Source organism: Pristis pectinata, chromosome 4 (genome assembly GCF_009764475.1).
Source record: "Pristis pectinata isolate sPriPec2 chromosome 4, sPriPec2.1.pri, whole genome shotgun sequence".
Lineage (NCBI taxonomy): Eukaryota > Metazoa > Chordata > Chondrichthyes > Rhinopristiformes > Pristidae > Pristis > Pristis pectinata.
The window spans coordinates 94,316,118-94,337,420 of NC_067408.1; the positions used below are offsets into that span (position 1 = coordinate 94,316,118).

The 21,303-nt window shown below is 39.3% G+C and overlaps 1 protein-coding gene across 1 annotated transcript in view; it reads left to right on the forward strand.

The window, feature by feature from the left end:
• The first annotated feature begins 504 nt into the window (after window positions 1–504).
• Window positions 505–21,303, forward strand: part of cd247 (CD247 molecule) — a 95,972-nt gene continuing 75,173 nt past the window's right edge. The window contains exon 1 of the mRNA XM_052014025.1: window positions 505–646. Coding sequence (XP_051869985.1) covers window positions 589–646 — 58 coding nt within the window. The 5' untranslated portion in view covers window positions 505–588. The remainder of the gene's footprint in view (window positions 647–21,303) is intronic.

Below are 21,303 nucleotides of genomic sequence, written 5' to 3' on the forward strand. Positions count from 1 at the left end.
ACCACCATCTGAGTAATTTTATCCTTATCTACCCTCTGATCCTTCTACTAATTACTTTAACTCTGAGCCTCCTTATGTACAATTTTTGACTACTTTTTATATTTAGTCATGGAAGTTTCCATTTGAGGTTCCACTTACAACGATGGTATTATGTTACATGGCAAAGTGCATTTTTTCTCAATTGTACAAAACGAACTAAAATTTAATTGTGTTGAATTTGTTCTAGATTGAATGTCTGCTTGTTAACAATAATATGTCATTAAATACTGTGAAAATGCACACAGCTGAATAAAAGTTTAAGCAAAAGCAATTGGGATTTTAGAAGGAGAAAATGATATGGAAAGAAGTGCTGGTTTAGTTTAAGTATTTTGTGTCATAAAATTTTTACTAAAATGAAACAATCATAAAGCTCATAAAACATTTTTTTATCAACATGTATATCTCCACATTCAGAACATGTAGGCTGTACACAAGCTCAACTACTAGCCACTTCCTGAACACACATCAGACGGCAAGCCACATTGCACTGCGAGGACCAAAAGGGCCGAGTGGGGGAAGAAAAAGCAAGGGAAGAGAGTAGAAAAGAAAATGAAATTAAAGTGGATTTGTGCTATAATATGCCTGGCTGCAGAATTCCAACTTTCAGGTAAGGGTTTGTCTTTTCTTTATTTAAACTTCTAACATTTAGAATTGAAAAGTGGATAAGTTACTGCACTCATGGGGCAAGAGGTATTGAAATTGTCCACAACACATTTGGCCCTATAAACTGACCTCAGTCTGGTGAAGCAGAGGTAAGGGGAAAGACCTGTCAGGATGATAAACTGCAATCATGTCAAAAGTTGGAGAAACTGAACATGATATGGTTTTTACCTAATTGGTCAAAAGTGAAGTACAATCGATGTGGCAAATATGTAACATAAACAGAAAATGCTAGATCTATTCATTAGGTCAGCTGGTAACTGTGGAGAATGAAAGGACTGACATTTCAGGACAATGTCTTTTCATCAGAATGTAACAACATAGCAGTCTTAAAGTTTTTATAGTTCAACTTAAGGAGGATAAAAATGTGACTATGCAGAATTAAGAAATTATTTATTACCTTTGGATGATATTTCCCTTTGTAATTAAAAAAATATATAAATTTCTTATGTAATATTCATAGTAACAATTATGTCCATTAGAGGGGTAATTATTTAATTTGTGATTCAACCTGGTTATGAATGTTCTTTTGGTATCTTTGTACTTTTTAATGTCTCCAAAAAATATATGTATTTTTAAAGCAGCCCAAGTTTGGCAAAGTTATTTGGTTTCAATTTTATGAAACCAGGCTTATTGAGTTCCAGTGTACAGAACATATATTGTATGCTATTAGTTAGCACCAGATCACCTTCAATTGGATCTAATGACCACAGTCAGATGCTCTCATTTTGCAAAGTATCTTGTACGTCTTAAACATATGAAAGAATTACAACTTACATACATTTTTTCACAACTCAGCTTTATTTGTGATGAGAAAATGTCAAGTCAGCTGAATCAGCAGTTTTGACTGTAAAATCGAAGCTTATTTACCTTTTTTCTAGTTGAATGTTTAAATATTATTATCAGAGAAGAGTTCTACCTGATGTGATGTTACTATTTGTGATGTGACACCATGCTTTCTTTAGAATCTCATTTATTTATTCAAGTACCATTCTTTCAAATGATAGTTTCTTTAGAGTAAATGAATCAGTCTTCACATTTTTTTGTTTATATACAGTATGTGTGTTGGCATAGATTCTGATAATGCAGTTAACAATATCTAAATTCATACTGTGCCTAATTTGCCTAACTTATAAGATGGCAGCAAGCCTTCTACATATATTTTCGCTGTCAGTTTCATGCTTGGACATCGTAAATTGGTCATTATGATTAATTTACAAATGTACCTGAGATAGATGTCCTAATGGTAAATGCTGTGAATTGGAAATGATGATTGTCACATTAGTGTTCCTTTTTTTTACACTGAAACTTGTTCTTAGTTCCATGGTATCTGACATCAGTTCAGTCAACAAATTTAACAATTAGCCTATTTAATCTGGTAGTTCATAAATCAATACACTAGAATCTTGAATCTGAATTAAGGTAAGTGTAAAGTAGGATTTTCATTACAAATTTGCTCCCATTTAACTAGTTGCACAAACCTTACATATTTCCATTTCATTAATTTATCTGTAATATTTGATGAAGGGTCTGTTTTGTTTTGAAAATCAATGTCTCTACTTCCAAAACTAATGGATTATTGTTGAGGGTTAATTTGCTTTTTGCTCTTTCCATTATCTATCACTGAAGGCACATGGATATAATTTAGAATACTGTATATCCAGTAATTTTTGCAAATTATCATTTTCATTTATAATTATCATTTGCAGATTATCATTAGGCTATCAGATTTTATTTTCTGTGTCTATCTGAGTTGCAGAAACTGAGCATGGAAACAAAGGGCCCTTCTGAGGTATCAACATAGTACAGACATTCAAGGATAGTTCAACTGCTGTGGCATCTCTGTACTCCGATCTCTGAACCAGGCAAACGGCAGTGCTGTGCCATTTTCAGACAATTTTGTCTGAGCGTAAACTTGTCCCTTGCAGTTTTGTTACTTAAAACACTGGACGTCATTCAGCCTATCAGGTCCATGCTGGCCCTCAGCAGTGCAATTGCATCTCATTCATTTCATGTAGCCCTATAGCTTCTCCCTCACATGCTCATCAATTCTCCTTTGGTACTTTTGCCAATTAATCTCTCCGTGCATCTTTGGGATGTGGGAGGAACCAGGAGCACCAGAAACCCATGTGGTCATTGGCAAACTCCACATAGGGAGTACTAGGATTGAACCCAGGTCCCTGGAGCTGTGAGGCAGCAGCCCTAACTGCTGTACCACCATGCCACCAATTCAATTCACACATTCCAGATCATCCTGAAATTTTTTCCAAATGGGCAAGTTGGGCAAGCAACAGGAAACATCAAAGTTCTATGTGTCAATAAGCAGTGCAGTGTGAGCTGTTTAAACTCCAGCTGAACCCATGCAGTGTCCAAGCTTTGGTGTTGCCAACCTGGGTGTTTCCTAAGCTCTCTGTTTTTGTAAGTAAAAATATCAATGGGATACTGTGCATTCAGTATTAAACATACGAGAACTTTACTTACTCCTTGCTGACAATCCACACAGACGCACCTCAAGGATGTGTGCTTAGCCCACTGCTCTGCTCTCTCTATACTCATGACTGTGTGGCCAGGCACAGCTCAAATGTCATCTATAGATTCGCCGATGACACCGTGGTTGTTGGCAGAATCACAGATGGCGATGAGAAGGTACAGGAGTGAGATAGATCAGCTGGTTGTGTGGTGCTGCAACAACAACCTTGCACTTAACGTCAGCTAGACCAAGTAATTAACTGTGGACTTCAGGAAGGGGAAGTCGGGAGAACACACAGCAGTCTTCATTGAGGGATCGGCGCAACAACAACGTCACACTCAGTGTCAGCAAGACCAAGTAATTAATTGTGGACTTCAGGAAGGGGAAGTCAGGAGAACACACAGCAGTCTTCATTGAGGGGTCAGCAGTGGAAAGGATGAGCAGCTTCAAGTTCCTGGGTATCAACATCTGAGAGGATCTATCCTGGGCCCAACATATTGATGCAATCATGAAGAAGGCACACCAGGGGCTCTACTTCATTAGGAGTTCAAGGAGATTTGGTATGTCACTAAAGACTCTTGCAAATTTCTACAAACGTATGGTGGAGAGCATTCTGACTGGTTGCATCACCGCCTGGTATGGAGGCTCCAATGTGCAGGATTGAAAGAGGCTGCAGAGGGTTCTAGACACAGCCAGATCCATCACGGGAACAACCCTCCCCGTCATCGAGGACGTCTTCAAGAGGTGGTATCTCAAGAAGACAGCATCCATCATTAAGGACCCTCACCACCCGGGACATACTCTCTTCACGTTACTACCATCGGGGAGGGGGTACAGGAGCTTGAAGACCCACACTCAATGTCTCAGGAACAACTTCTCCTCCACCATCAGATTTCTGAATGATCTATGAACACTGCCTCATTATTTTTCTTTCGCACCATTTATTTATTTTTATAACTTATAGTAATTTTTACATCTTTATGTCTTGCACTATACTGCTGCCACAAAACAACAAATATCATGACGTATGTCAGTGATAATAAACCTGATTCTGATTCTACTTGTGTGGATTTCTCAGTAGTTGCTTGGCTTGGAAACTCTTAAACATAACATTAATTTTTTTTCATATGCATACAAGCAGGCTACAAGGTAAAAGAAAGATTTGCATTTATATTTTACTGTTAAACTCTATAGTATATGGCTTCGCACTTTTTGAAATGTAGTCATTGTAATATAGGATAGGTGACAGCCAATTTGTTCACAACAGTGTGATAATGACTGGATCTATAAAGTGTCTTTCCTAACTTAGAATTAAAAGAATCAGCTTTCACCTTACAGAGATAACATTGTATGGAGATGTAAAGAATAATATTTGGACAAAGTATACTTTTACTCTTGCTGGCTCTTGATAAACTGAACAAGATATGTTAACTTTTCTAATTAGGAGAATTAATGTTCAGCTTAAGGGTGTAACTTGAATCCAAAGATGCTTAAATACAAGAAACTTTTCCAGTTGTTTAAGCAACAATTAGAGCATTTAAAGGTTGAGTCATTTGCTATTCAGTAGCTGGTGCATTGTTAATTTTGCGTCTTAGCTGTGGTGTACAACAAGCTGGCAATCTGACATTATCTGTCCTGAGCTCCTGCTTCAGAATGTCATCCCCTATCAGTGCAGTAGATTCAGTCGTTGCACCTTTGTGTGAAGGAACAGTTTTTTAAAATCAATTGCTTTCAATAAATCCATTTCCATGGTTCCTCTGAATTGGTATTTTCTGCATGTAAATTATAACCTTTTTAGATGGAGACACAAGAGACTGCAGATGCCGGAATCTGGAGCAACAAACAATCTGCTGGAAGAACTTAGCGGGTCAGGCAATATCTGTGGGAGGAAAGGAATTATTGACATTTCGGGTCGAAACCCTGCATCGGGACTGGTGCATCCTGATGCAGGGTTTTGACCCAAACTGTCAACAATTCCTTTCCTCCCACAGATGCTGTTTGACCTGCTGAGTTCTTCCAGCAGATCGTTTGTTATCTTTTCATACCAACCAAACACAGGTTTTCACAGCTCTTCTGGATGGAGAATGAAATTAGCATCTTTAAAAGTGCCAAGCAATCACTGTGAGAAAAGTTTGACATTACTTTATTGTTCCAGAATAATTAATCTTGAAAAATTATTGAAAGAATAGCATTAAACTTATCATACTGATAAATGACTGGAGCTCATATTTATTCTGAATGCTGCAACGGAATTGTATCATTTGGTTGAAGGGGAATGCGCTAAGGCAAGCCCCTTTTAAATTTGATCTGGATTATAATTCACATGGCAATACCTAGGAATATTTATAAATAAAATATCCAACACTTTAAAACTGGGAACAGGTCTGATTCATATTTAAAAGCTATCTGCAATGTCCTTATTATCAGTCCTAAGGCAACAGTCAAGCAGAAAAGTATATTAGCACAGACATGGTAGTATCAGTTCATTTGTCTGGAGCAAGATATCCATGGAACATGTAATATTGGATTGGTACCATATTAAGAATTATATCATATGACTGACTGCTCTCTACATATATTGTCTATGGCAACAGTCTTTAGGAAGAACATTCCAGAAAGTTAATCACTCTCTGTGGAGAAACTGCTTGTTTCAGCAGAGAATTTATTTTTACATTTAGTACACCAATAAGCATATTCACATAACACACTGAAAGCATCAAAGTTAATTTAAATAAATAATATAATAACTACACACCGTTCTCCTGAAAGTGGAAGCCTCTCATTCACTTTAACAGGGGTGGTGTACGTGCCAGATTCAACCCCGCACAGGCTCAATAGCAGCTAGCCTTTCCTGAGAGCTGGAAAACCTGTGGAAGTGTCAGAGTACAGGAAGGACGTAGAGAGTTTAGTGGAATGGTGTCATGACAACAACCTTTCCCTCATTGTCAACAAAACAAAAGAGCTGATCATTGACTTCAGGAAAGGGGGTGGTGTACATGCACCTATCTACATCAACAGTGCTGAGGTCGAGATCTTCAAGTTACTGGGTGTGAATGTCACCAATAGCCTGTCCTGGTCAAATCATGTAGACGCCATGGCCAAGAAAGCTCACCAGCGCCTCAGGAGGCTAAAGAAATTCAGTTTGTCCCCTTTGACACTCACCAACTTTTATCAATGCACCACAGAAAGCATCCTATCTGGATGCATCACAGCTTGGTATGGCAACTGCTCTGCACAGGACTACAAGAAATTGCAGAGAGTTGTGGACATAGCCCAGCGTGTCACGGAAACCAGCCTCCCCTCCTTGGACTCTGTCTTTACCTCTCGCTGTCTTGGTGAAGCAGCCAGCATAATCAAAGACCCCACCCACAGAGGTCATTCTCTCTTCTCTCCTCTTCCATCGGGTAGAAGATACAGGAGCCTGAAGGCACGTACCACCAGACTTAAGGACAGATTCTAGCCCACTGTGATATGACTATTGGACGGTTCCCTTATTCAATGAGATGGACTCTGACCTCACAATCTACCTTGTTGTGGCCTTGCACCTTATTGCACTGCACTTTCTCTGTATCTGTGACACTTTACTCGGTACTGTTATTGTTTTTACCTGTACTACATCAATGCACTCTGTACTAACTCAATGTAACTGCACTGTGTAATGAATTGACCTGTATGATCGGTATGCAAGGCAAGTTTTTTCACTGTACCTCGGTACAAGTGACGATAATAAACCAATACCAATTTCTGCTGTGGCGTCCACTAGGGGAGCATAGAGGCAGAACTGGCCGCGGGGCAGAAGATGCTGCCACAGGCTGAAGCTCATGCCAGCACTGGAAACTGGCATTTCTGCTGGAAAATCCATGCAAGTCCATGCATTAGTGCAGGTGTGGAGCTGGAAGATCTGGGCCTTTGAGATTTGATCTTTTAAATAGCTCATCTTAGAAGTTTCCTGGAAGTATTTCTTTATGAATTATGAATTTTCCCTTTAATCATTCATGATATTTAATAGCTTTTATTCATTTTCATGGATTTATATTTAAAAGTTCTTATCTTTTGATTATGCAATTTATAATATACAATTATAAATTGTATATATGCAATTTTGATTATGTAATATGCTACAGTTGTGCATTGTAAGTATGTGATCTTCTAAAATTTAAAATATTCTTAATTTCCCTACCCTTCTTCATAAAAGTAGAATTTACTTGGCATTCTATATTTTTAGCTGCATTTATCCCACGAATTGCATCAGATCAATGTTGCTCATGCTTCAGTTTCAGACTTGAAGTTCAAGTGCTCCTGCTCCCTATTATGCGATTGAAAGGGCCTCCCTACTAGCCGCTGAAGAAAAGTCTGACCCCATCTCTCACACTAGTGACAGAGTCAGCTCAGTAATCCAGTGGGTTGTCATTGCCTGTGGAGGCTACTGAGCAACTGGTGATATAAAATCTGAACCACATTCCATTTGAGATCATTCTGGTTTCATCCTTCCCCTTCCATAGAACTATTTTCCTGGGAGGTTGTTTGGCCCATTGTGCCTGACCTGGATCTTTGATAGAGGTAACCACCTATTCCCATTTCTGAAAGAGGTAAACATATTAAAATGTATGTTTTACAAACACGTATTTACTTTTAAATGCCGTTACAGAATCACAATTTATAGTTGTTCATGAGAGGACATTTCATGATCTGGAAACTGCCTGTGAAAGGCACTCTTCTAATCTCTTCCTTCATCCTGTTTACACTGATAAACTTATGCTCTAATTACTAATACACTGAATAGTGCGAATAGTTTCCTCCTGTTTCCATTGTACAAATGTCTCACAATATGCAGCACATGTGTCACTTCTCACCTTAAGCCTTCTTTCTGTTTGTGAAAGGAGACCCAATTCTCTAGCCTCTTATCATTGGCATCTTAGATTGATCCCCTGTGTTCTTTCTGATCACTTCTAAGATTCTGTGGGCTTTTATTGGTGTTTTTCATATTATGAACCCATTTATTCAGATTTGTGCAAAGTAGCTCAGAATGTTTGGCACCTATGTTTACTATTCCAAGGTAGAGCAGAGATAACACATTGACAATATCCCTCATGGTAAGCTGATTCAGAAGATTGAAGCACACAGTATCAAGGGAGACTTGGTGGATTGGATCCAAAATTAGCTTGGCCATTGAAGACAGAGTGTAGTGGTGGACGAGGGTTATCCTGTCTGGAAGTCTGTGACTAGTGGTATTCTGCAAGGATCAGTGCTTGTATGTATTGTTAAGTATTGTTATATGTATATGTAAATACTTTGGACAAAAATGTAGGTGGGCTGATTAGTAAGTTGGCAAATGATGCAAAAATTGGAGGAGTTGTGGCGAGTGAGGAAAGTTGTCAAAGGATTCGGCAGGATACAGACCAGTTGGAAAGATGGGCAGAAAATAGGCAGATGAAGTTTAATCTGGACAAGTATGAGGTGTTGCACTTTAGGAGGTCAAATGTAAGGGGAAAACTTACAGTAAATGGGAGGATCCTTGGGAGCATTGATGTACAGAGGGATCTTGGGGTGCAAGTCCATAGCTCCCTGAAAGTGGCAACACAAGTAGGTAAGGTGGTAAAGAAGGCATATGGCATACTTAAATTGTTCGGTACATTGAGTATAAAAGAGTCAGAATCAGATTTATTATTGCTGACTTAGATGATGTGAAATTTGTTGCTTTGTGGCAGCAGTACAGTGCAAAGACATAAAATTACTATAAATTACAAAAATAAATAAATAATGCAGAAGAAAGTAATAATGAGGTAGTGTTCATGGACCGTTCAGAACTTTGATGGCAGAGGGGAAGAAGCTGCTTCTGAATTGTTGAGTGTGCGTTCTGAATCATTGAGTATAAATGTCAGGAAGTCATGTTGCAGCTGTATAAAACCTTGGTTAGGCCACATATGGATTATTGTGTATAGTTCTGGTTGCTGCATTACAGGAAGGATGTGGAGATAGCGAAGAGGTTCACCAGGATGTTGCCTGGATTAGAGAGTATTAGCTATAAGGAGAGGTTGGAAAAACTTGGAATGTTTTCTCTGGAGCATTGGAGGCTGGTGGGCAACCTGATTGAACTGTATAAAATTATGAGAGGCATAGAAAGGGTAGATAGTCAGAGTCTTTTCTCCAGGTTAGAAATATCAAATACTAGGGGATATAGCTTTACAGTGAGAGGGGAAAAGTTTGAAGGAGATTTATGAGACATGTTATTTTAGACAGAATGGCAGGTGTCTGGAACATGTTGCCGGGGAAGTGGTGGAAGTAGATACGTTAATAACATTTAAGAGGCTTTTCGACAGGCTCATAAACAGGCAGTGAATGGAGGGATGTAGACCATGTGCAGGCAGATGTGCAGTTTAAATTGGCACCATGGTCAGCACAGACATCGTGGGCTGAAGGGCCTGTTCCTGTGCTGTACTGTTCTATGTACAGAGAAGTAGATCTGAGAATTTGGGCAAAATTGTTATTGTTCAGCACATCGTGTGGCAAAAGCAAAGACTTTTTAGCTGTCTTGAACTGTGCTTTTTGTTTTCTAATCAGTTAATAGTATTTCTTTATTAGGTCCTGTTTGTATTTCATAAGCATGGAATGATAAACTTTATGAGTACTTTAAATGAAAATATAGAAGCTTAAAGTACTTCTGATCCTTAGATTAATAATTTGAATTTGACAATATTTTCCACAGTCCAAAAGTGCAGTAACTAAAGAATGGTTTAGTGTTCTATTTGAGAGATGCTTGGTGAGAAATTAAGATTGATTGGATGCTCCGAGTGCTTTTAGAGCTTCAGAACGTTGTTCAGCATGTTCAGAGAGCATTCTTCCCGCCTGTGTGTAAAGTCTGCACATCAAATAAGGACACTTCCCTGAAAACTGGCATCTGCTGCAGCCAACAAGTAATTTCAGAGCAAGATCAGGACTGTAAATGTGTCTGTGGCAATGAACTGTGTAATGTATCTGGCTTCCTGTAGACTGGAACTGGAGAAATTTGTTGCTAAACAGGGTGTGGGGACAGTGGGGTGGGGGGGGGGGGGGCGGTTGGTGGTGGAGGTGGTGGCAGTGGTCGACAGAGGAATAGTCACCGAATAGTCACCGGGGGAATGTCCACTTTCATTCTCTCTTCCTGCAGAGAGAGTGGGATTGTGAGAATTGCAGACTTACCCCATTGTACAAGACAATATTGACTGCAAACTCATTGCTTTGTGGCACCATGTATCAACTCTCTACTAGACCAGAAATGAAAGGGATTGTGTATCATCGGTGTCCAGCTGAGACGTGACTGTAGGCAGTGTGCAAGTCACTGCCTTCTATCCAGGCAGCAGCTGTTCTGTAGCAGTATACCATGCCAACTACATTTCAACCATCACCTCAAACCAATACTGGGTGACCAGGGTTCTCCACTGACAACATTATGAATAACTCTGATGCACACTTGTGCCTGCTTCTCTTTGGAGGGGTCCTGTTGCACTCACCAGAGTCAAGATTAGGAGTGATCTGATGTAGGCTGCACAATCATTGCAGCACAGCCCTGGTCACCAGCTGTACATGAACAACTAAACAGAAGGACCATGAGGTGGAGGAAGAGGAATAGGAATAGAAGAGAAAGTTAAAGAACCCTTCTGCATGAGCTGTCCATTAATCCGAGCATGAATCCAGTAACCTCAATTACTCATTCAGTGACATTCCCACACCTTACCTCTCCAAAGTCACAGACTATTACCGCATCTGATTGCAGCAATGCAAAAATAAAACCCACAACTAAATAAACATCATCAACCAAATTTGTAAATTATGTCATTATGAGTACAAAAGTTAACTAATACCCCTTACAGCTCCATGATCTGTCTTCCTCGTGCTCTATGCAGTAAAGTCCCAGCTACAGCATTCTTGTTAGAAGACTGCTGACACCCAGTTGAGGAGATGCTATGACATTGACCATCAAACACTGCATTGTTTGGGTTCACAAGTATGCAAACAGATTTGTCCAACTTTTCTGTACTGGGAAGGATGGGCTCCAAGCTCTCTGCAAAGCCCTATACCAGGGTGGTGCTAGACTCCTGTATGCTCTTTGATATTCGGAGGAGCATGAACTTCGACCAGAGCCACCAATGTTTTCCTGTAAATTGTGCATTACCAGTACCTGAGCTGGAGATTCAAATGTGAAACTGAGTGACCCTATAACTTCATCTTAGCCAGTCACAGTCTGTACTGTCTGAAATCAGAAAGAAACAAGAATAAGTTGTGGTGTAGAAAATGGGTGAAAGTAGGCAGGGCATGCTTACTCTTTCTCTGACTTGTAAATCAGAAGAGAGTGCAAGCTGAAGAGGAGGTTGAAGTGTGAAGTTGGGACATCCATGCAAGGTACACAAATGTGGGTTGTCAGGGATCTCCTGGCAATGCTTCATCATTTAACTCCACATGGAAACTAAAGTCAGAGCATGAACTCTACAGATTTCCAGGATTTGCATGGTGGGATCTGCCTGCTGTTTCTGTGCCTGGCTACACCTGGTTAGCCGATTCCCTTGAATGGAGAAGAACGTCTGTGTGAGAGAGAAAAGAAAGCATTATGTAACCTTTTTGTTTACTTGGGTTAAATTTAAATGAAGTTGTTTTCTAGTATTTTCGTTTTTAATAATTAAAACTTCTAATAGTGCATTCACCTTTAGTTTTTGAAAGCTATTGAATGATTATAAACAAGACAGTCCCAAGGGTTGGTTATCCAGCGGCATGGCTTAGCTGCTCATTAACTGTGGTTGGGGCTTGCCATTTGTGGTTAGAAAGACTCTGCACTGTGCAGGACCCCACTGTCCAGAACAGACCCATTTTACCTGAGGAGCTCGTGCTAGCTCCAGTTAACAGCAGGTTTAGTGGGTGGGCATCCAGTGAATGTGAGCAGTGAGCACCATTTCTAGGCCAATGGCCAGCAGTGACTCTTCCCTGGGAGTTTAGACCATGCACGCATCTGTTCCTCCTCATTATCAGCGAGGGTGGTGAAGCATGATTGCATGATGTCGAGATTGCATGGTTGAATAGCTGGGAGTGTGTGTATGTTGTGAGACTTGCAGCAGTGCCCACTGTGTGAGCAGGTAATGGAACATGTTGAAAGTTCAATATGAATCCTGTTTGAGAGTAATTGTTGATAGGTGAGTGGTAGGGATAATGGTGCATTGAGCAGGGTCCAGTGCTGTTCATGTAGTTGGTGGGATATTGAATCTTTGAAAGCTATTGAATCTTTGTGAATGGTCCTGAAGTTTGGTTATCCAGCGGCATGGCTTAACTGCTAATTAACTGTGTTGGGGCTTGCCATTTGTAGTCTGAAAGACCCAGCCATTTGTAGTCACAAAGACCCATTTTACGGGTCAGAGCCAGTTTATCTAAGGACCAACAAACAATCTGCTGGAGGAACTCAACATGTTGAACAGCAACTGTGGGGGTGGGGAGAGGAACTGTCAATGTTTTGGGTCAAAACCTTGTATCAGGACAGTTGACATTTCCGGTCCAGCTGAGGAGCTCGTGCTGGGGGATTGGCTCCAACTAACAGCAGATGTGCGCTGTTCTTGACGGTGAGGTCATTTAATGTTTTGTGACATTGCACTCAGGTACTTGTCTTGTCATTGACCACCTCTAATTTCTGAATGTCCTGGTGCTTGGACATCTCCCCTACTTTACCCCTGCTCCTCCCAGGATTGCAGTGCTGTGCCCCAAAACCAGGGAGCCCATTGCCACCCATGCAATTGTTTTCATATCTATTTCCAAAGGCAAACTTGCTTATCATTTTCTCTGCTGGCAATTACCTCCCTTTTAAGAGGCAGAAGTTGGCCTTGGGCACCTCTGATACTGGACATCTGTCAATGGGGCATCAACAGCAATATAAACAGAAAATGCTGGAAATAGTCAGCAGGCCAGGCACCTCTGTGGAAAGAGAAACTTAGTTGATATTTTGGATCAATCCTCAGAATTGGAAAACTGGTTTCATCAGAATTGGGAAATTCAAACAAGCTTTCAGTTGCAGAGAAGGCAGGGCAGGGAAGAGAAAACAAAAGAAGGTCAGTAATAGGGTGTAGACAAGGAGAGAAAGAATGACATATGGTGGTACTGGCTGAAAAGAGTGTGGTAGCTGTATGACTTGGTGAAGGTGATTGTAGTCTGAAATATCAGAACAGGAGGGAAGATAATGCTGCTCATATGAGATATCTGACTAAAATGGCCATTTATCTGAAACTGTTGAATTTGATGTTGGGTCCTAAAGGCTGGAATTTGCCAAGTCAGAAGATGAGACACTGTTACTCGAATTTATTTTGAGCTTCATGGAAACAATGTAGGAGGCTAAAGTCAGAGAGGTCAGAGCTGGACTGGGATACAGGATTAAAGTACTAGACAAAGGGAAGCGCAGGGTCACACTTGCAGACTGAAAGGCAGCCTGCAAAGTCGTCACCCAATCTGCATTTGGGTTTCTAAATGTAAAGAAGACCACATCATGATCATTAAATCAGTAAACTAAATTGGCAGAAATAAAGTAAATTGTTACTTCAGATGGGCAGAATATTTATGTGGTCATAGAGGTATACAGCACAGAAACAGGCCCTTTGGCCCAATGAGTCTGCACTGACAACCAGCCACCCATTTTACATTAATCCAACATGAATCTGTTTTTTTTATTCTCCCCACATTCTCATCAACTCCCCCCAGATCCTACCACTAGGGACAATTTACAGTGGTCAATTAACCTACCAAGAGTTGGCCACCACTTTGGCTCTGATGTGACAAGGCCTTTCGCACTGCATGAAATGCAAAACCAGCATAATGTTGAAGCTGGGAAGTGAGTCAGAGATTCAGTGGAATCACAAATAAAATATATTGTTAAGAAACGAATGGTGATATAAGTCAGTACTAAAGAAGTGGCAAGAATGATGACAAACTTGAAGCAAGATGAGAAAATGTATAGGTGCAGATATTAATAGTGTCATTACCAAGTAGCAGTTACAACTCAATATTGTACTTTCTTTTGTAAAAGTAGATTGATGGAAGGGAAATAGTACAAAGTTCGATAAAGCACTGAACTCTCACCCAATTACAGAGGCTATATGGAGGCCTGGTATGAAACTAGGCAGGGCCATAGTATAGAGCAAATTTTGTCACACATTTTTAGGCATTGAAGTATTTCTAGACTGTGAAGTGTTATGACCATTTTAGAGAAAAAAACAGAGATTCATAGAAAGGCAACAATATAAGTAAAGTTATAATTATCTAACAAAGGATCTTAAGAAAACTAAGTCTATCCTTGCAGGAAAGATGTATTCAATATACTGAAGGAGGCTTTAATATGGATGGAGGAAGATAATGCAGAAGATTAGGATATATAGAATTTGGGGAAATTAAATTTTTTTGGACACTGCATGTGCTTGGCTTCCAGAATGGTAACGGTGGTCTGTGCACACAGTTGTGGACTGAAACACGCTAGGCACCAAATGGTGAGAATGTTAGATCCTGAAGGAGTGCATAGAACAGGTCATTCATGAGCCTAACTGACACGCGATGCTGATTTGATGTTTCGCTGCTGTTTTAAGCCTCCATACTTCAGTTAATGTCTTCTCCTAACCTTGCATCACAAAAGGGCCTGTTTATCAGCAAGAAGGATCCCATCTCCAGTGCTAATTTTAAGTTATCCCCTCTTTTGCAATTATTTTTCTCTTCTGGCTGTAGATAGGCCAGAACTTGGTAAGAGTAGCAAACGTTTGCTGCCGAACCATGAGATAAGTAGAGATAGCTTTTCTAGATTTGAGGCCTGTAACCGGCAACGTTCTGTGTGGTAGCATGGCCTTGTGTAATGCATTGCCTTCAAGTTGCTGGGACAGAACAAGTCCTGCCCAAGAAACAAATTTTAATAGCAGGTTAAGCCAGGCCTCCTGCTTTGCATACTATCAAATCTGTTAGTTACTTTGAATGCTTCTGTCTTTCAGAAATAATGAAAAGCTACAAAGTATAAATGAAATAATTAAAGACCTGAATTACTACAAATTAGCAAATAAAATACTTAAATATATGAATTGTTTAAAATATTTAGGCAAATTTGATTCACTCAAAAAAAATTGTAAATTACCTTAAGTTTACTAGGGTCCCTCACACCTGATCCTCTCTATTCAAATAAACAGTCACATTATTTCTGGATCAGATTGAACTTGGTAAAGGTTCAGTAAGGACATTCCCCAATGTGACTGCTGGGGATGTACAACAAGTTTGTGCACCACTGTTGGGAGTCCATTCAGAGTCATAGAGTCATAGAATTATACTTGCCTTAATTAAATTCCATCAGCCATTCCTTTGCCCACTTTCCCAGTTGATCTAGATCTTGTTGTAATCTAGACAACCTTCTTCACTGTCCACTACACCACCAAATTTGGTGTCATCTGCAAACTTACTAATCATTGCCGTCTTCATTCTCATCTAAATCATTAATATATCTGACAAACAACAGGGGACCCAGCACTGATCCCTGCAGCACAACACTGTCACAGTCCTCCAATCTTAAAAAGCAACCCTCCACTACCACCCCCTCACTCCTTCCACCAAGCCAATTTTGTATCCAATTGGCTAGCTCATCCTTGATCCCATGTGATCTCACCTTCCCGATCAGTCTATCATGCGGGACCTTGTCAAAAGCCTTGCTAAAGTCCATGTAGACAATGGGTACTGCCCTGCCCTCATCAATCCTCTTGGTCACCTCTTCAAAAAAAACTCAATCAAATTCATGAGACACAATTTCCCACCCACAAAGCCATGCTGCCTCGCATTGGAGGGCAGAGCCAGCAAGTTCAGGATCGCTACATTCATGAGGGAATTGTGAAGTTAATAGCATCTGAAGTGGAAAATGTCAACAGGTTTGCACAGAACTAGATGGATTTTCCAGAAAGTTCTGGCCTTGCATGTTGTGGTAATTTCTCAAGTTGGCTGCATCTGCAGAGATTGCAGGAAGTGCTGTGACAAGTGCAGGAGTAATTCATCTTCTGTACCAATACATTGCCTCCAGATATGGATGCATTCGTAGGCATTTCCTTGGGGCACAAAATGACCAGAGGGCATAGATGAGTTGCAGGAAGTGTCCTGAATTGCAGAGGAAGGGCTCTCAACAGTAGACCATATTCCCCCAGTGTGTTCAGGGAGAAATTCTATTACTTGAGCTTTAGTGTGAATCAATGTGTGAGAGGTCAGCACTTAAGCAACTATGTCAGCATTGGTTTTCTCCCCATCCTCCCACACAACTTAAGAGCAAGGAATAGGAGTAAATTGTAAGGCTCCTCAAGCCTGTTCTGCCTTCGGTGAGATTTGATGTTGACCTCAGCTCCACTTTCCTGCCTGTTCTCCATAACCCTTCACTCCACTGCAGGCAAAAAATCTGTCCCTCTACTGCAGCCACACCTACAATCTTGAAGCAGTGTGAGGATTGTGTTGCCAGTGGCTGTCATAGCAACTGTGGCAATGAATTTTTATCCATGCAAGTCCTTCTAAGCTGGAACTGGACATATTTGCAACAATTCACTGTCTTCATTTCAGTTTTATGTGTCCAAAGAGAGCTAATTTCATTCCATTCTCCCTTGCTGAGCCACTAGTAATTGAGAATATTTGGCTTTGTAGGGATTGCAGGCTCCCTGTCATTCATGGTGCAAATTTATTCCGCATTACTTGTCAGTGTAGCACGGTAGTGTAGTGGTTAGTGCGATGCTATTACAGTGCCAGTGATAGGGGTTCGATTCCCGTTGCTGTCTGTAAGGAGTTTGTACGGTCTCCCGTGTCTGTGTGGGTTTCCTCCGGATGCTCGAGTTTCATCTGATATTGGAAAGACGTAGGGGTAGGTTAATTTGGGATTAAAATGGGCGATGCGGACTCGTTGGTCTGGAAGGGCCTGTTACCACGCTGTAAAATAAAAAAAGTTCAACTCTGACTTTTAGTGGAACCAAAAGGGATTCCTCTCTCTTATGACTGCTGGTGTGCAACAGAATGCAGTGAATAAGGCAGGCCAATGCCAGTGATAATGTCTTCACCTGTGGCTGCTGTGCCGGCTGTCTTTGAGCTACCATTGCGAACCACATGCAGCTTACTAGGTGACAATCTAGGCACTGAAGACATAATGACAAAGCAAAATAGGGCAGATTATGGAAACCTGAAATAAAATAGAGATTGCTGGAAATACCCAACAAGTCAGAGAGCATCTGTGCACAAAGAAACAGTTGATGTTTTGGGCAGATGGTGTTCTACCAGAACTGATGTAAGGTTTGATGAGATAACGTTGCAGAAAATACAATCTGCCCACATGTGAGTGGAATGGTTACAAAATCTAAGGGCAGAAACACCTTTTCTGCTATCTGGGCCACTCTGATGGAGGCCTGCAGTACTTAGCTCATTGGAAGTTGAAATTTGTTGTGGCCTGCTCTATGCTGATTGTAAGAGCTATACCATGAGCAGCTGAGGAGCAGGAAATCATTGTGTCCACAATAGTGATAGTCAGAAAGCTGCAGGTAAAAATCTGTGGCTGGTTTAAATGGGCAGTTGAACAATAGGATGAATGTGCAAGGCTGATCACACCTTTAGTGCCAGATCCCCTAAGGAAAACTATCAGTATCAGGCCCCAGTCTCACCACTCGTGGTCCTCAGGATGTCCCAGGAAGGATTTGGAGTGGGCTATGGTGAGGGAGCATTGGTAACACTGGTGCAGCTGTGGGAGCAATTCTGCTGTAACTGGCCACACGGATGCTGTTTTTAAAGTGATCTTTAGTTTGCATCTTGAAGGACTGTTAAAGAATTTCTGCTATCTTTCACTGACGAATTTCAGTCTGGCGCTACAGTGGACTAGTAATTCACACATTTTAGGCAGCAGCACAGGATTTTTAATAAATAGATATCAAAAATTTAGCAGTGGGACTAACATCTCAGTCATCTGGGTATAAAACAGACATGACACAATATCTACCCTTGTGTGTCTACCTCTTATCACCTCTCCCTACTCCCTGTAATTATGGATGAAACTAACTGACTGCTAAACTACACCAATGGAAACTCAATGCAAACATAAATACCAAACATGATTTCATATAAAAATATGTTTGTGGCTCATTGTCATACATGGTATCACTCTTTTTGAGAAAACCCCACGCTATGCTTTCTTTTTCCAGTTTATATGAAGGTGGCTCTGTATTAGTCATTGCCGTACCAGAACTATATTCACTGTTGTTAAAAGAAATTGGAGTTGTTTGCTTTAAATATTTGAAGGCTATTTATGTAAAAGATCCTGATGTCCTCAACTGGAACATATAAAACCTGGAAAAAATATGAACTGGAAAAGGTAAATAATTTGAAGTAACATAAGTCAACTTGCATAAAGGAAGTCCTTACTGCAGTGAAAATTTTGAAGCAAACTGCCTTGTGGTTTTTCAGGTTGTCAGAAATTGGTATTACTCCCAGGGAAGTAGAGCAAATTCAGTGTATAAACTCTGATGTGACCTCCAAGCTGATGTAGTTGTTCCAGAAGCAAAGAAAAAGATTTTTGAATTAAAATTTTTAAGATTGAAATATGGTTCAGTAGTACAGATAATGTGAGTTTTTTTTAAATACTTTATTCCCAACTGAAATTTTTGAACATTATTGCAAGATATCATAATTGTTATACAAAATTACAAGGTATCAATGTGCAAAATTACATAGTAATTCATAGAATGAATAGTCTAGGTGCAAATACACAAACTGGATGAAACAAAACTTGAAATAAAGCAAAGAAAAATAGGTAAAATTTATTATTTTCTGATTTAAATTATCCAATTGTTACTCGCAGTGAAATCAACTGACTAAATCCAATACAGACAGTTAAATCTTAAGCTGCAAAAACTAGTTCTTTAAGGCTAGACACAATGGTAACTTTGAACCTCTTCGATCATTGACGGCTAGATGTAATACAACGAACCTGTGATTTCTGAGAATTTGTCAGAAATAAAGACTGCTATTTTTATCTCTGAAACATGAAGAATTTTGATTTTATTTAAAGGATGCTTTTTTTTATGAGAATTGTAAACAAGGATAGCTGATAGCTAAGCTGTTTAATTCTTCAAGGACCATGTGCAATCAGTCAAAGCCATTGCTGTTTACAGTGAACTCTGATTCCGGTGTGTCAGAAATCAAGGCCATTAAACTTGTCAAAACTATGGGCTAAGGAAATAAGCCAAGTGTATTTGAGACATTAAGAGAGTTATGTAAAGTTATTAAATGTGAAGATTGGTCATAGCTGATAGCAAAACTTCATAGTGCTTACTGAATTTTGTGAAATGCTGCATCAATTACAGAAATTTGCATAAAACAATAGATTCAGGAAAATAATCTATTGAATGCATGTTGCAGGCACTGGAAGGATCATTTAATACTTGGAATATCTAAGGGAGAGTTCTTAGTGTTTGATTAAATTGAATGGGTGTACTTTAGATTTAAGTTTCTCTGAAATAGGGAACTCAATCCAAAAATCTGGTTCTATATTCATTGTTGGAAAATACATTTATATAACATCATGAATCAAAGCATTCCATTTAAAAATACTGCTTCTAAGATCTCAACAACTACTTCAAATGACACCTCCCAAACATTGAATGTTGCACATTTTAACATGGTATTTTACAAAATTAAAATACATGGAAGCTTTACCTTATGCAATAAATAGGCATTTACTGGATGAGATTTTTTTTTGCATGTAAGTATTCAGGTAGTTAAGGTCTTGAAGGACTGAAATTTTGTTGCTTGTATGAGATTTCTAATAAAAACAGGCAATTAATTATGTCTTCAAAGAATCTTCAAAAAATCATTGTTAAATGTATTTTTAAAGTGGTCTCTATTGTATTATCATGATGAAACTATCTGATTATTGTAATGGATTATCTTCTTCATCTGCTACTAATGTATTATCAAGGAAATTACAAATGTTCATGGAGAAGTTCTCGGAGTCTGTCTTGTGATTAGATACACAGCAATCTGTCATGTGGAAAGTGGCGATTTATGAACTGTAAATGATGGAGTGAATTTAGAGAACATTTGTATTAGCAATGTATGCTTAAATATATATGAAAACATACATTCTAGGCCTGTTTATCAAAATACAGTACAGCAAGGTTTCAAATCTTTCATAAAATCCTTCGGACAGGCAAACTGTTTTAAAGCCCAAAGGTAAAAGTTGCCTTTTTGTTTGCCATAACTAGAAATATATTTCTTAGCACTGTCTAAGGTATTCATTAAAAAAATGTTTTCTTTAAATTGTATACATTTCCATTCTCATTTGAAGAAAGGCTTAATCAAATTAGAAAATATTGAAAGTGGATCTGTGCAGCTTTTAATTATCAGGGTATCTTAAAACTCATCTTACATTCAGAAATACCATAAATTCCCTGGTTTCTGAAATAAAAACTGAAACAGGAACCTTGACCTCTCAAATCTATGTCAATTAATTGGCCTATTTGTTAAAGATTTAATATATGACTGTCTCTTTCTTAAAGCATTATCACAGTGTTGTAAAAAATTAATGCCAACTCTTATCATATATGCATTTTCTATATATATCACAACAACTGCATTTATTAGAATAGCATGTTAAAATCATCATCAAATTGGGCACATTCAAGATTACAAAAAGGAAATGAGTGTTAGATACAACTGTGTCACAATATCTTTTTGAATAACCTACTTTATGAACATTTCTTCAATGGAATGGCCTCATTCTACTGTTTACAAATAACCAAGCTGTTCAATACAAGATTAAAGAGGTCAGTTTTCAGTATGATTGCATCTATAATCGCTCTTTGCTAAGTCTGCATGGTTCTGTTCAGCACAGTGCCCATAAATCATCAGCAATCTTATTCTCTCTGATCCAGAGGGGGCAATTTTCTCTTTCTCACGTCATTGATAAACAATATTGTGATGCATGAAATCCGTAAGAAATAATCAAAACATCATTCCAAATCTTACTAGTAATACATTGTAGGAAATGTTAAACTACAGATATAGTCAACCTTTTCTGAGTAGCTATTTTTAAGAGAGTAATTTTCCCTCAGTCAAGTGTTACACACTGATTGGGCTGCTACCCAATGTCT